General features: G+C 35.6%; 1 protein-coding gene across 1 annotated transcript; it reads left to right on the forward strand.

Moving 5' to 3' along the window:
• Window positions 1-427: 427 nt before the first annotated feature.
• Window positions 428-15,346, forward strand: tmem192 (transmembrane protein 192). Its single transcript, XM_048197554.1, has 6 exons — window positions 428-598; window positions 1,172-1,324; window positions 1,881-2,142; window positions 5,133-5,270; window positions 11,157-11,259; window positions 14,576-15,346. Exons 1-6 carry the CDS (start codon window positions 569-571, stop codon window positions 14,697-14,699), a joined length of 810 nt encoding a protein of 269 aa, XP_048053511.1. The 5' UTR covers window positions 428-568; the 3' UTR covers window positions 14,700-15,346.
• The last annotated feature ends 819 nt before the right edge of the window (window positions 15,347-16,165 follow it).

Below are 16,165 nucleotides of genomic sequence, written 5' to 3' on the forward strand. Positions count from 1 at the left end.
GTGATTCAAAATAAAATGTTAAAGGAGAAAAGAGAAAAGGCTAAAATGACGGTGAAGACAGAAAAAAAAAACATTTCCACAATGAAAAACGTTATGCACATTTAATGTACAATAAATTATATTACATTAGGTACGTCTTCACAATTATTAAATATAATAAATCAAATCTATGCATGACAAACGAGATTTTATTATTTATTTATTTATTTATTTTTTACATTTCCTTATTACAATAAATAATTTATAATAAACTGTATTGGTATTGTGCTTTTTGTCCAGAAAAAAATCTGATAAAGCTGACTTTTTTTTTTTTTTTTTTTTTTTTGATAAAGCGGACTCTCGGTCCGGAAACAGTTCATTATTCTGGTGCCCGCCTACTAACGTCCTACTCCGAGCCAATCACATAAGAGCGTAGCACGAACGTCACGTAACGTAATTAATATTCATATACCAAGCCTTTCGCATAGTAGGATTGGTAATATCGCCACCCGGAAGTCCAATTTAGAAATGTTTATCAGAGCTTTTTGCTTAAATCTCGAGTTTTGGGCATTTCATGTGATGATCAGGCATGGAGTCTGAGCGCACAGCGGCTTATGGCGTGCGTATAAACATTTTGTTTCGCTTGTTGTTATTCCTACTTGTAGCTATTAAGGGTAGCAGGGTCACGACAGCAGCTACTTATTTACAAAAAGTCCTTAATATGACTTACTTTCTTTGATGTATATGGTTAATATGTATGTTTAAGTAACACACTTGTGTTTATCTGTGCTGTTGTTTTTTGTTGTCTGTTTGTTTCCTGTGTGTGTGAAGTAGTAACGTTAGTAGGCTAGTAGTTGTAGAAGAAGTAAATACACTATACTTATTATAAGAGTTAAGCCTTCTTTCAGTGCCTCTTTGGTCTCTATTTATAATGTCACCAAATGTTTTGATAATGGCGCTATTCTCTAGGTCGTTTAGCTAGTGACAGGGGCCTTTTACAATTTATTTTTGTGGAATAGAGAGTCATTATTGGGCCCTAATACAGTTTATGCATTATCACTTTGAAATGCATGACTTCAAAGTAACATTTAATGTCTGCAAAGCAGCTTTCAGTTAATTGCTGTAGTGTATGGATACTACGACTATTACAACGTACAATCTAACCTGTATGTCTCTGTTGTTTTGTGACTAGAATAACACAAATGTAGATTTTACACAAAGCACTGACGATGACCCTCTCATTGATGGACCACTTGTATCCCAAGATGCACTTGAGTCAGTTATCAAGAGAGAGTTTCAGAAATTGCCCACTCATTGGGCAGTGGGTGTCCTCTCGTTTTTACACGTGAGTATAGAAACAGACCACTGCAAAAACATACTGTTTTAGATGTTGTCCCACACAGAAAAGTCACTTAAAATATGACAGTTCTGTTATTATTTACTTACCTTTGTGTTGTTCCAGACTTGACTGAATCTTTAACACATGAACATTTAGAATAATTTAGGTACTATACTATTATAGTTTATAATATCAATATGTTGAATTATATTTTTCAATTTTAGTTAAGATTTTAGTAGTTTTGTTGTGTTTTTGCCATTTTTTTAATGTCCATGTAGTTCTATACAGTAATTTTTATTTCAGTTATATTTTTAGTTTTTTAGTACATCGTTAAAACAAATGAAAATGGCAAATGTTGCCTTGGCCTCTTGCTGAAATAAAATAAGTTTTTATATTTTATTTTATTTCAATTGATGTTTATTTTATTTCGAGTAACGAAAATGTTTTTTTTATGGTTTTAGTTCTAGTTTCAGTTATAATAATAACCCTGTGGCACACACATTACATGAGAATCACTTTCACTGTGTACTTTTTGAGTCATTTCTCTGTTTGTGTTTTGCAGGTGGTTTATGTGGCGCTGTGTATTGCAATCACAGTATTTTGCTGGATAACTGATGAGCACACACCTCAGTGCACTGCGGCATTGCAGGGGATCGACTCCAAGACTGTGGTGTTACTGGGAAAAGTTGCACTCTGGGTGATGGTCTTTATATATGACAGATTTGTCCAGCATCACCATGGCGCTGTGAGACGGAGAGGTTACCTGGACTTCTACAGGTTGACCCGAGGAATAAAAAACCTTCCCCTGCTCATTCACTCTGCAGGTGAAAAGATATTTCACTCCACGTTAATGTCACATTTCTCCCTCTGTTTCTTTGCCACTTCATAAGGTGAATTGTCATAACTTGCTAATGCTAGTTGAAGTACTCTGTCCAAAATGTTTGTTCACAAATGACCACTAGATGGCAGCACATTAGCTATCATTGGGACTGTAAATATACAACTCTAGCCCTCAAGTCCCACTTTCCTGCAGAGTTTAGCTCCAAACCTGATCAAACTTACCTGCCTCTATCTTTCATGTAATCCTAAGGACTTTGATTAGCTTGTTCAATTGTGTTCGATTTGGGTTGGGGCAAACCCCTGCAGGAAGGTGGACCTTGAGGGATAGAGTTGAGACCTGGTTTAGATTGTGGAATGAATTTGATATACAGTTGCTTTCAATTATTATTCTTAATACAATCTAAATCCTGGTGTATTGTTTTTGTCAGTATTCTAGGTAACACTTTAGTATGGGAACAATTCTAACTTTTAACTAGTTGCTTATTAGCTTACATATTGGCAGTTTGTTAGTACTTATAAAGCACATATTAATGCCTTATTCTTCATGACCATATTCTACATCCCTAAATCCTACCCCATACCTAGGCTTAAACACTACAACAGCTACCTTACTAACTATTAATAAGCAGTAAATTAAGAGTTTGAGGCTAAATTCATAGTTAATAGTGAATGTGTTCCCTATACCAATTATTACCCATACCATATTCTAATATGATAACATTTACACTGCCATTCCAGAAAGTTTTTTTTTAAAGAAATTAACTACTAAAAATATATATATTTTAAATACATTTTGTTCCTATACATTTTCTATTCAACAAAGAATCCTGTATATAAAATATATAACATTTTCCACAAAATATAAAAAATATAACATATTATATATATACAGCGGGTACGGAAAGTATTCAGACCCCCTTAAATTTTTCACTGTTTGTTATATTGCAGCCATTTGCTAAAATCATTTGTTCATTTTTTTTCCTCATTAATGTACACACAGCACCCCATATTGACAGAAAAACAGAATTGTTGACAATTTTGCAGATTTATTAAAAGAGAAAAACTGAAATATCACATGGTCCTAAGTATTCAGACCCTTTGCTCAGTATTTAGTAGAAGCACCCTTTTGATCTAATAAAAATAAGTCTTTTTGGGAAAGATGCAACAAGTTTTTCACACCTGGATTTGGGGACCCTGTGCCATTCCTCCTTGCAGATCCTCTCCAGTTCTGTCAGGTTGGATGGTAAACATTGGTGGACCATTTTTAGGTCTCTCCAGAGATGCTCAATTGGGTTTAAGTCAGGGCTCAAGAACAGTCATGGGGTTGTTGTGAAGCCACTCCTTCGTTATTTTAGCTGTGTGCTTAGGGTCATTGCCTTGTTGGAAGGTAAACCTTCGGCCCAGTCTGAGGTCCTGAGCACTCTGGAGAAGGTTTTCTTCCAGGATATCCCTGTACTTGGCCACATTCATCTTTCCCTCGATTGCAACCAGTCGTCCTGTCCCTGCAGCTGAAAAACACCCCCACAGCATGATGCTGCCACCACCATGCTTCACTGTTGGGACTGTATTGGACAGGTGATGAGCAGTGCCTGGTTTTCTCCACACATACCGCTTAGAATAGAATTAAGGCCAAAAAGTTCTATCGTGGTCGCATCAGACCAGAGAATCTTATTTCTCACCATCTTGGAGTCCTTCAGGTGTTTTGTCTTGCACTGAGGAGAGGCTTCCGTCGGGCCACTCTGCCATGAAGCCCCGACTGGTGGAGGGCTGCAGTGATGGTTGACTTTCTACAACTTTCTCCCATCTCCCGACTGCATCTCTGGAGCTCAGCCACAGTGATCTTTGGGTTCTTCTTTACCTCTCTCACCAAGGCTCTTCTCCCCCGATAGCTCAGTTTGGCCGTACGGCCAGCTCTAGGAAGGGTTCTGGTCGTCCCAAACGTCTTCCATTTGAGGATTATGGAGGCCACTGTGCTCTTAGGAACCTTAAGTGCAGCAGAATTTTTTTTTTGTAACCTTGGCCAGATCTGTGCCTTGCCACAATTCTGACTCTGAGCTCTTCAGGCAGTTCCTTTGACCTCATGATTCTCATTTGCTCTGACATGCACTGTGAGCTGTAAGGTCTTATATAGACAGGTGTATGGCTTTCCTAATCAAGTCCAATCAGTATAATCAAACACAGCTGGATGAAGGTGTAGAACCATCTCAAGGATGATCAGAAGAAATGGACAATCCTGAGTTAAATATATGAGTGTCACAGCAAAGGGTCTGAATTCTAAGGACCATGTGATATTTCAGTTTTTCTTTTTTAATAAATCTGCAAAAATGTCAACAATTCTGTGTTTTTCTGTCAATATGGGGTGCTGTGTGTACGATTTTATGATGATTTTAGCAAATGGCTGCAATATAACAGAGTGAAAAATATAAGGGGGTCTGAATACTTTCCGTACCCACTGTGTGTGTGTGTGTGTGTATGTATATAATATAGCAACACAACTGTTTTCAACATTAATAATAAGAAATGATTCTTGAGCAGCAAATCAGCATATTAGAATCATGTAAGGATCATGTGACACTGAAGACTGGAGTAATGATGCTGAAAATTCAGCTTCACCATCACAGGATTAGTGCCATTTTAAAACATATCAAAATTGTATCATTTGAATTGTAACAAAATTTCACAATATTGCTCTATTTTCGATCAAATAAATGCATCCTTTGTGAGCGTAATAGACTTTTTTTCAGATCCCAAACTTTTGAATGGTATTTTTTTGATCGAATAATTGTGAATCATACCAGTTGAATCCAATTGATTCGAACTGAACCACAACTAAATTGCAGATTTTATGTGGTGTATCATTTAATAAATAAGCCATAATCAATTAAATATTTACACTCCTAACCAGTGATCAAGAGTTATGGTTTTTTAATGGCGGATCTAATGCAGAACTGCTCTCTTTTTCTCTCTTATGTAGGTAATGCCTTGATCCTGACTGTAGTTGCTCCATCCTCTCTGCTGGATACAAGTGTGAAGAATCTCTCTGTATATCTTATGTTGTCCATCATCTGTCTGGAACTACTGCTGTCACTTATATGCTTGCTTAAATATACAGGTACTCCCACACACTGGTTACATTCACACATAATTTCTTCATTTCACTGGCTATAAAACTTTTTTTTTTTTAAATAAAACTTCTTTTTCTTTATAATTTTTTGACACAATTTTATTTAAAGGGGTCATGAATTGAGAAATCAACTTTTTCTTGAGATTTTGATATATAAGAGGTCATCGTACTATAAGAATATCCTGTGAGTTTCAGAACTGAAAACTTCCTTGTTAGTCCAATAAAAGCTTTTATTGATACCAAGCCCATCGAATGACTGATGCTGGAATGTGCCTGTCATAGATAGGTGAAACCCCGCCTCCACAGAAGAAATCAATGCCTACTTCATCATTTCAACGTTAGCCCCGCCCACTGTTGTGTTAGTGAGAAGAGAAGAGCAATACAGGACAAGAATAACATTACCTTTCAAAGGATCCTAATGCTAGGAATATGGTTATTTATTTTCAACAATGTGAATGTCTCAGTTGAGCTTTAATTATTTGTATTCGGTACATTTCACTGTGGATTCTTTGGTAAATCAGTCGCATTTCAGCGCAGGCTTTGCAAACAGACTTTTACAATATGGACTTGACAGTAACGCAACAACATGTAAGTAACTGAGTTACTGAGTTACTCACATTGCTTCTCTTATAGTAGAATGCTGATTAAATTCTATATAGAAAGCAATCAAAGAACGCTCCCTTTACAATCGCTGGAGCTGTCAATCAAACAGCGCAAGTTTATTAGTGAATGAGTTCTGGATGTGCCAAAACTCCCATTTAATTCAACAAATATCTTAGTTACAATGCGTTTGCACTGTTGGTTATGATGAACACATTCGTTAGTGTGCAGAAATTGAGTTGCAATGATGAGATCACTGCTTTCATGGATTCAACAACATGTCTGTGATCAGCTACAATGTTCATCACTGCAAGCTTCCATGCCACAATCTAAATATAATGCCATAGATCTAAATGTAATGCTATAATCACCAATTTCACGATTAGTTAACCTTGAGAGCTGTAATAGTAAAAATGTGCTAAAAGTTTTCCAGAGAGTAATCCTTAGCCAATCAGAGCAGTGGGCGTTTACACTGAAGTCTCACAGCAGACACGCCCCTTAAAACAGAGCGTTCAAATAAGGGCTAAAATCAGCTAAAATGCCTTTTATTTCTAAATTGTGACAATTTTTGATGTAAAAAGAATACTAACATTATAAGTGCACCCCAGGAAACATTATAAAACAATAAAACAATGCAGTTCATGACCCCTTTAAAAAAGATTTTTGTTGTCCTTCTGACAGTAGAATTATGTAGTTTTAGTTTCTTTAGAAAACATTGGTCATTGTGTAGCTTACAACATCATATATTAGCTATTCTCTGCAACTCTACTGCTCACAAAAATACACTTGTTTTGGTGGCTAATTGCAAGTAATAGTTGCCACAAGGACATGCACACCTCCCCCAGCATGCATTACAATACCCAAGCTTCTGTCCTTGTCCCCTTTAGAAACACACCAGGCAGCTGTTGTCGCTCTCAGCCTCTTTTTCTCTCATTTTGTGCTCCTTATGATAAAATAACAAATAGCTCTTTGCTCTCCTGTGGTAAAAGATGGGGAATATTTCAGATAATGTCAAAGAGAAGGACCATATGTGGGGGGAAGAGGCTTGTTATGGACACACGGCTCATCTTTGCCAAAGGCAACCTGAATCCACCCCACCCTAATACACCGTGGCATTGTCTTTACTGTTGACACACACACACACACTTCACATTCTCGTATCAGTGCCTGGATTCCAGAGATGATTAGTGAAGTGAAGCTTGACCACATGTTATCTATAGAGACACACCCTCACTCGCTCACTTTATTCTCAATGAGGTCTATCAGCAGATATCACCTCATGTCTCATATATCACTCTATGAAGTATTCATGTGGTGAGGAAAATGTTTTAGATGTTTTTTGTTTGTTTGTTTTGGTATTTATATGCATATACACTACTTTTTAAAAGTTTAAGGTCAGTAAAGTTATACTTTTTTTTGCAAGAGTGTATTAAATTGATCAAAATTGACAGTAAAGACATTTATAATGATACAAAGGATTTCTATTTATAATTAATGCTGTCCTTTTGAACTTTATATTCATCAAATAATCCTGGGGGGTAATTTTTTTTCATGGTTTCCACAAAAATATAAAGATGCACAACTATTTTCAATATTGATAGTACAATAAGAAATATTAATTGTTTCTTAAGCAGCAAATCAGCATATTAGAATGATTTCTGAAGGATCATGTGACACTGAAGAAAATTCAGCTTTGCTGTCACAGGGATAATTTACATTTTAAAATATATTAAAATGGAAAAAAGTTACTTTATATTGTAATAATATTTCACAATATTACTGTATTTTGAACAACTAAATGTATCCTTGGTGAGTATAATTGAGTCTTTCAATAACATTACTGACCCCAAACTTTTGAATGATTATAGGTTCAAAAGTCTACATCAAAAATCTTTGATTCAAAATCTGGAAATAAAATTTTTTACAATGTTTGTTTTATTTTTATTTTTAAAATTCGAATGTACAATTGATATGAAATAAGATTCTGTGCCTTTTATATTTCTATTTTTGCTTCATATCAGGGTTTGAAATTTGAAATTCTTTAAACTTTTCAAATGGTTATGCTGATAATATCATTAAAAAAAAATGTGTGTATATATATATATATATATATATATATATATATATATATATATATATATATATATATATATATATATATATATATACATGTATATATGTATATACACATGTATATATGTATATACACATGTATATATGTATATATATAATATAATATAATATTTTATATATATATATATAATATATATATATATATATATATATTCAATTAAAAATGGCTGTAGATATTACATGGATGTTGCTAGATTTACAAATTTAGGAAACATGAGATGATTCCCAGAAAATTACCCCAAGTCTCAATCAAAAACCCTTTATTTTCTGCACATTTATTGTGCTAACGAGTGATCGCTATCCATTTAACCACCGTTTATCTCCTCCTATCCATATATCCATCTCTCTGTCCCCTTCCTAAAGGAAGGTGCAGTTAGGTCAGAGTCATGCTCCAGGGTCTTTGAAGTGTCCTCTGTGATGTTGCATCTCTGCCTCTCTCTCTTCATTTGAACATGAATGCAGCGTTCTGTATGGGCCGTATGCCGCCTCTGCACTTCAAAGGAAGTTTAGGGCCCTTCAAAGGGGGCGAGGGAGGTGATTGGGACCGGCATTGTTTTACCGCGACGCACGGAAAACATGTGCTCGGCCCCCGTCATGTCCAAAAGTGCTCGAGGATGCCATTGGAATAAAATGGAGAAATATGATGCTTGAGGGAACATATTAATTTAAAGTAGACAGTATTTTTCATTCCGAGCTCCAGAATGAAATGCTTCTGAGAGCATATGTATATGTCTCACAAAAGTGCTAAAAATGTTTCTATGGATTGGACTTCTGTGCAACATTGTGTTAGAATGCAAATGTCATGAATTATTGACCGTTAGGTTTGGTTTATTGTAATGGAGTTTATTTTTACGGTGTCTTTTGTGGAGGGAAGCACTACTGTTTAGCAAAGATATAAGGAATGTGACACGTATATCAGAAAGACTGTCACTCTTTCTCTTTTAAAAACATTCTTTAAAGGCTATTTCTTGATGTGTGGTGACACATCTGACAAATTACCCTTAATAACATTCCAACATTACATATCTAAACTCACGTACACACTGTATTTGTCTCAAATAAATGCTTAAGCTCCATTTACTATTATATATTACACTTATATGACACTTTCCGATGCGAGAGAAAAGGTGTGCATTATCTCTAAAGAGGGAATCCCTGATCTCCTTCCTGCCTAACTCAATGGCCTGTTGGCCCCCATTTCCTGCAGGTGATTGAAGAAAGAGCAGTTTTATCTGATTGGTGTGTTTGTGATGGGTTGGCCAGGTGTGGGTCAGGAACAACGCTGAGGTTTGTGTATGTATGTGTTAATGTTTTAGGTGATTATGGTGTAATTAGAATGTATTCAGAGACCCTGAGATATTTTCCACTTTGATTTGTAGATTATCTTTAGACAGATATGTTTGATCCTATAGCACAACCTCTAATGCTTATCCTCTTCATCTTAAAGGTGATGTATGTAATTATTTTAAAATGACACATTGTCGCTCAAGATATAAGGCATTTGCCACGGATCTCTAGAAAACTTTAAGGTCTTCTGTGCATTTTGTCTATGCATTGTAAATCTAAAGTAGTAGCATTATAGTACCTGTTTTGAATGACCAATGGCGAACTGGCATTGGTATGTGCCTGAATTTTTTTTTTTTTTTTTATGCGCTTCAATTGTTGGCAATGTTGGCAAGATGGCCACTGAACAATTCGACCAACCTTAAAGGATTAGTTCACTTCAGAATTCAGATTTCCTGATAACTTACTCACCCCCATGTCATCCAAGTTGTTTATGTCTTTCTTTTTTCAGTCGAAAAGAAATTAAGTTTTTTTTTTTTAGGAAAATATTCCAGGATTCATTACGTAATCACGTTGGAAAGGTCACGTGTGACGTAGGCGGAAGTACCGATCCAGTGTCTACAAAGCGAACATGCAAAGACTAAGTCAAACAACGATGTCGGACGATTTTCAAGTTGGAGGAGAAAATGAGATGGAGTTTTTCGCCCTACCGCGGTATTTCCGCTTACGTCACGCTTTACCTTTCCAGCATGATTACGTCATGTTTGTGGATCGCAGAACAGTGCAAGACGAGCATTTGTGGTTAAAAAGTAGATTAATTTTTTTTTATTTAGAAAATGACCAATCGTTTCGCTAGATAAGACCCTTATTCCTCAGCTGGAATCATGTAGAGCCCTTTGAAGCTGCACTGTAACTGCAATTTGGACCTTCAACCCGTTGTAACCCGGTAAAATCCACTATATGGAGAAAAATCCTGGAATGTTTTCCTCAAAAACCTCAATTTCTTTTTAACTGAAAAAAGAAAGAAATGGATCTTGGATGACATGGGGGTGAGTAAATTATCAGGAAATTTTAATTCTGAAGTGAACTAATGCGTTGGAAACAAACATTTATCATATTGTACATCATGGCAATAATACAGAGTTACACTACCATTCAAAAGTTTGGGATCGGTGATTAATTTCATTTTTCATGACTGAACCCATACATTTAAACTGTTTCCAGATATCCAAATAATTATCAGTATATTTTAGATTTGCTTACTATACATTTTTCTCTCTCTCTTTGTTTTTCCCAGTCTGCCCTTATTTGACATCATGCACATATTGTGAATCTTTGGGATTCTGATCGAATCAGCTTGAACTCGTTGTTCTTCCCAGTGTAGGAAGTAAAAGTTTGCTGATTGAGAGACCCATTAAAGGTGCGAGAGAGGAGGGAAGTGACGTGTGAAATCCCACAGTTGCCCTGCGTTCTCACGCTCCCAAAACACACACTAGCCACGCGTCTACTAGCACACCTTGTGGTGAAGAGTATCCGCGCTGAACGTGACTCCTGCTCACACACACTGAACGTGTGTCTTCACACACCTAGCTCACGTTGCACCATCAGACGCACACTACAGCTATCAACATTTCTGTCTGGCTCAGTTTTACTTGTCTCATTTTGGTGGTGGTGAATACTCTCCCTGTTTATCATGTTAAAGGAGGAGCCATTGTGGTCTTAGACATTTGGACCCCGCTGTATATTCAGTCTTATTGGAAGGAAAGAAGAATGAGAGGGGGTTGGAGAAAACAAATGAGAAAACTTCACCTGTGTTATTGTTTGTATATTTATCTCTTTGTATTCTGTGTGTTTCAGTACATGTGCTGAAGTTTAATAGCAAGAAGCCCCATCCTGATATAACTGAACAGGAGCGATCTCATGGCTGCTCCAGCGAAGCGCACACCGAGACAGGTTTCAGGTAACACACATTGATGATGAACCAATATATTGACCAGACACATTAATCAGCTTATATTTGACCATCATGAGAAGCCGCTTTGCAGAAGTATTAGTTAAAAGTAAACCAACAGCCATTGTAAGTGGATAATGTGAATTTTTGTCCATTGTAATGTTTTTTTTTTTTCTTTTTCATTTTGAGTAAGTATTGAGTAAATAAGTATTTAATTTCAGCATTTGCATCTCCATATTGGGCATAGAAAAACCCATATCGGTCGACCAGTAGCGCACTCAAAAATTTTACATAGTAAATGATCAAAGAATATTTTTTAAAGATATCATTTGATAAATGTCTTTTTTTTTATGATATTGGTCTAGTAAGTAAAATTTCAGTAACACTGATGGCTATTCATATAATTAGTTTATTATAAAATGAGTAATATAAATAATTACTACCCTATTTACTTATTGTACAGTGGAAACGGCTCTTCATTTTAAAACCAATACAATAGCAGAAAGTTCTTAAGCCATTGGAATATGAATATATATAATATAAAATGGTCAGTAAGATATAAATATAATATATTTTAATATTCAGTAAGGGCACATTAAATAGATCTTAACTGACAGTAAAGTTACCAAAAAAAGAAAAAGATTTCAAATATATGTTGTTCTTTTGCTGTTCATTTCTTGAACACCAAATCAGAATATTGGAATGATTTCGGAAGGTTCATGTGATCCCATTGGCAGATATTTGTTGTTGTTTTAAGAATAAACTAATTCAAATTTAATGTCATTTTGCATCTTGATTTAAGAATCTTTAGACAATTGCAATGGAAAGCAAGACAAAAATACAGAGGAAGAACATCACTTTTTTTGCAGTGTGATCAGAAGGTACTGTAAAATATATCTTATTATTCTAGTGTTTGAGAGCAGAGCGATTTAAGCTACTTTTTTGTAAGATGAATTAAAAAGTAATGGATATCTGTTGGAAGTTATATTTTCAAACTCTGAAGTGTTGCTAATAGAACTCATTGTGTTTCTCCTTAAACATTTACATTTAGAGAATATATTTACGCATTGTGTTCCCTTCAATTTATTCCTTAAATTTTCTTGACTTAGTCTTAAATAGGTCTTTAAAAAGTCTTAAATGCAGTGCCCTGCAGAAATCCTGAATTGTTCAAGTTAAAGTCCCCCTGTAGTCAATAATTGTATCCCTCAAACCTCATCTTTGATCACCAAAATGACATATTTAAAGGTGCCCTAGATTCAAAAATTGAATTTACCTCGGCATAGTTAAATAACAAGAGTTCAGTACATGGAAATGACATACAGTGAGTCTCAAACTCCATTGTTTCCTCCTTCTTATATAAATCTCATTTGTTTAAAAAACCTCAGAAGAACAGGCGAATCTCAACATAACACCGACTGTTACGTAACAGTCGGGGTGTACGCCCCCAATATTTGCATATGCCAGCCCATGTTCCCAACATTATGAAAGGCATTAGACAAGGGCAGAACGTCTGGATCTGTGGACAGCTGAATCATCAGACTTGGTAAGCAAGCAATAACAACAGCAAAAAATGGCAGATGGAGCAATAATAACTGACATGATCCATAATATCATGATATTTTTAGTGATATTTGTAAATTGTCTTTCTAAATGTTTTGTTAGCATGTTGCTAATGTACTGTTAAATGTGGTTAGTTACCATCGTTTATAACTGTATTCGCGGAGACAAGAGCCGTCGCTATTTTCATTTTTAAACACTTGCAGTCTGTATAATTCATAAACACAACTTCATTCTTTATAAATCTCTCCAACAGTGTAGCATTAGCTGTTAGCCACGGAGCATAGCCTCAAACTCATTCAGAATCAATGTAAACATCAAAATAAACACTGTACTTACGCGATTAGACATGCTGCATGACGAACAGTTTGTAAAGGTCTATTATGAGGGTTATATTAGCTGTTTGAACTTTTTTTTATGTTGTTTAAGGCAAGCACGAGCTCTTGGGGCGTGGAGCACCAGATTTAAAGGGCCACACACCCTGAATCGGCTCATTTCTAATTATGCCCCAAAATAGGCAGTTAAAAAAATTAATAAAAAAAAAAAAATCTATGGGGTACTTTGAGCTGAAACTTCACAGACACATTCAGGGGACACCTTAGACTTATATTACATCTTTTTAAAAAAAGTTCTAGGGCACCTTTAAACGTTTTTTCCTGTGAAAAAAAAATGTCTTCATGCCTTAAAATAGCTTGCATGTAACTCTACACCCTTTCCTCATTAAGTATACATGGATCAATTAATATGCAAATTAGCCCCGCCTCCACTCACTCGCGCCAGCTCAGAGATCCACTCGGTCAACTTACTGAGGTAAACGCTGCACAATGGTATCGCTCTTTACAACATTGGACACATGACGGTAATTAATATGATTAACCTTTTGCTTGACTACGTTACCAAACAGCTAATAATGTGTTGCTAATGTTACACAAACCATGTTCTCTTTCGTCATGTCAGAGTCGGACAGCTACCTTCCTACTTCCTACTTTCCATAGAAACACTTTGAACAACTCAGAACGTTGGTGGATAAAGGCATATAGTTCATCATAACATCATAATATACATCATACACGCACCATATTGCTAAATCTACAAGATTTTTTATATAAACAGAAAAATATACCGGGATAACCTGGCTTCTCTCGAGTCCCCTGCTAGTTTGCTTTTAACGATATGCTGAAGTCCTCCGGAACATTGACGTAATTGGTTACAAGGTACTTTGTGACATCAGAAAAACCAGCCATTTCAGCGACTGTTTTTGGTTTACTTCAGTTTTAAGAAGAAAATACTCTGCAATGGTGTTGACATGAATTTACACACGGTTTGTCTTAAAGCATATTAAAAACACCACATAGACATATAAACAACATTAAAAACTTGATTTTCACCACAGGGGGTCTTCTTTTTTGGAAGTTGGGCTGTAGGCATGTATCTTTTTTTTTTTATTCCAGCGGTTCGTAGTAGGTCTAAATTAGTTAAATGATTGTAGTATAAGAAAGATTGTTTACTGCACTTGCACCTGTTTAAAATGAGAGCAGTTTTCCACTGTAGATGTTTCGTGTTTCGCAAAATGCACATTGATCTCTTATACTGAACAATATATAGTTATCTGTATTGGACAAAACAGACCATATTGGGGCATCCCTAAATGTTCAGTTTTTTTTTGTGTGTGTGACTAGTGTTTTCTTAGAGACACACTCACATTTCAAGCCCATGTGCTGTGGACAGGTCAAACAGGTGCACATGTGTTCTGTGGTTTGTCTCACAGGGACGGCTCCAGTCTGGAGGATGTGGTGGAAAAGCAGGCGGACCTGATTGATTACCTCAAACAGCACAACAGCGTTCTGAGCAGGAGGATCCTCACGCTGACCGACCAGCAGATCAGAGCCTGACACATGCAAACAGAGAGAGTGACTCAGGACTGTTTGTGCTTATGATGGGGTCTGAAGCGTTGCGTGTGAGTTTGTTCAAGCGCACCTATCTTTAATGGCATCGGCAGCCATGGCTCACTGATCAGAAGACTTTTGGTGGGAAACGAACCTTGGTAACCTCTCTAACGACGCTCGTGTTTCCATGACGACAAGTCTGAGTAGACAATGGCCACAATTAGGAAGTCAAAAACCTCTGCTGCAGAGGTTCTGTTCTGTAAAGATGCTCATCGTGAGTTTGTGGGATAGCGTGATCTTATCAAATTAAAAGCTTTGTGTAACTTAGGTTTCTCTGTGTGCATTTGTCTGAGAGCAGGAGTAAGAGGGTACAGTGATAGAGTTAATTGTGTACTTAATTTGGCTTCTTTAGGGTATCATTTGGCTTTGTGGGTCAGTGCTGCTTTTGTGTGAAAGAAATGTGTTGGAACAATGTTTCTGGTGGTGTGTGTGTGTGTGTATGTGTTGGAGCCATTCAGAAATCTTACATACTGACCTTTTTAGTCCTGATGCTTAATGTCACACATGTTTTGAACTACTGTCTTTTTATGTAAAACGCTGTGAATAAAATTGATTGAAATGTTTTGGGAATAAAATTAACACATTTTATTGAATCAAATGTGCTCATGGTTCAATGTTCGTGTCAAGATAAAGAAAAGAGAAAAGATAATACTAGATAGAAAATGTAGTTCTTTGTTGGTTATTAATGGTTTTGGAAAACTTTTATGCCATGAACAACAAAAGTTTACATTTAATGACGTGTGGTGTAACTTAGTAAAAAATAAATAAATAAATAAATAAATAAATAAATATATATATATATATAACAGTCCAAAAGTTTGGAACCACTAAGATTTTTAATGTTTTTAAAAGAAGTTTCGTCTGCTCACCAAGGCTACATTTATTTAATTAAAAATACAGTAAAAAACAGTAATATTGTGAAATATTATTACAATTTAAAATAACTGTTTTCTATTTAAATATATTTGACAAAGTAATTTATTCCTGTGATGGCAAAGCTGAATTTTCAGCATCATTACTCCAGTCTTCAGTGTCACATGATCCTTCAGAAATCATTCTAATATGCTGATCTGCTGCTCAAGAAACATTTAATGTGTACAATTGTACAAAATATTTGTGTACAATATTTTTTTTCAGGATTATTTGATGAATAGAAAGTTCAAAAGAACAGTGTTTATCTGAAATCTAATCTTTTGTAACATTATAAATGTCTTTACTGCCACTTTTGATTGATTTAATGCATCCTTGCTGAATAAAAGTATTCATTTCTTTAATTTCTTTTCAAAAAAATAAAAATAAAAATTCTTACTGACCCCAAACTTTTGAACGGTAGTGTATAATGCTACAGAAGTTTTGTATTTCAGATAAATGCTGTTCTTTTGACCTTTCTATTCATCAAGGAATCCTGAAAA

Source organism: Megalobrama amblycephala, linkage group LG7 (assembly GCF_018812025.1).
Source record: "Megalobrama amblycephala isolate DHTTF-2021 linkage group LG7, ASM1881202v1, whole genome shotgun sequence".
In the NCBI taxonomy this organism is placed as follows: domain Eukaryota; kingdom Metazoa; phylum Chordata; class Actinopteri; order Cypriniformes; family Xenocyprididae; genus Megalobrama; species Megalobrama amblycephala.

Bases quoted from the DNA above. Each gene is read 5' to 3' on its own strand.
- tmem192 (XM_048197554.1), top strand. From the start codon at position 569: ATGGAGTCTGAGCGCACAGCGGCTTATGGC. The intron at 2,143-5,132 runs GTGAAAAGATAT...TCTCTTATGTAG, and splicing joins CCTGCTCATTCACTCTGCAG to GTAATGCCTTGATCCTGACT. The intron at 5,271-11,156 runs GTACTCCCACAC...TGTGTGTTTCAG, and splicing joins ATGCTTGCTTAAATATACAG to TACATGTGCTGAAGTTTAAT.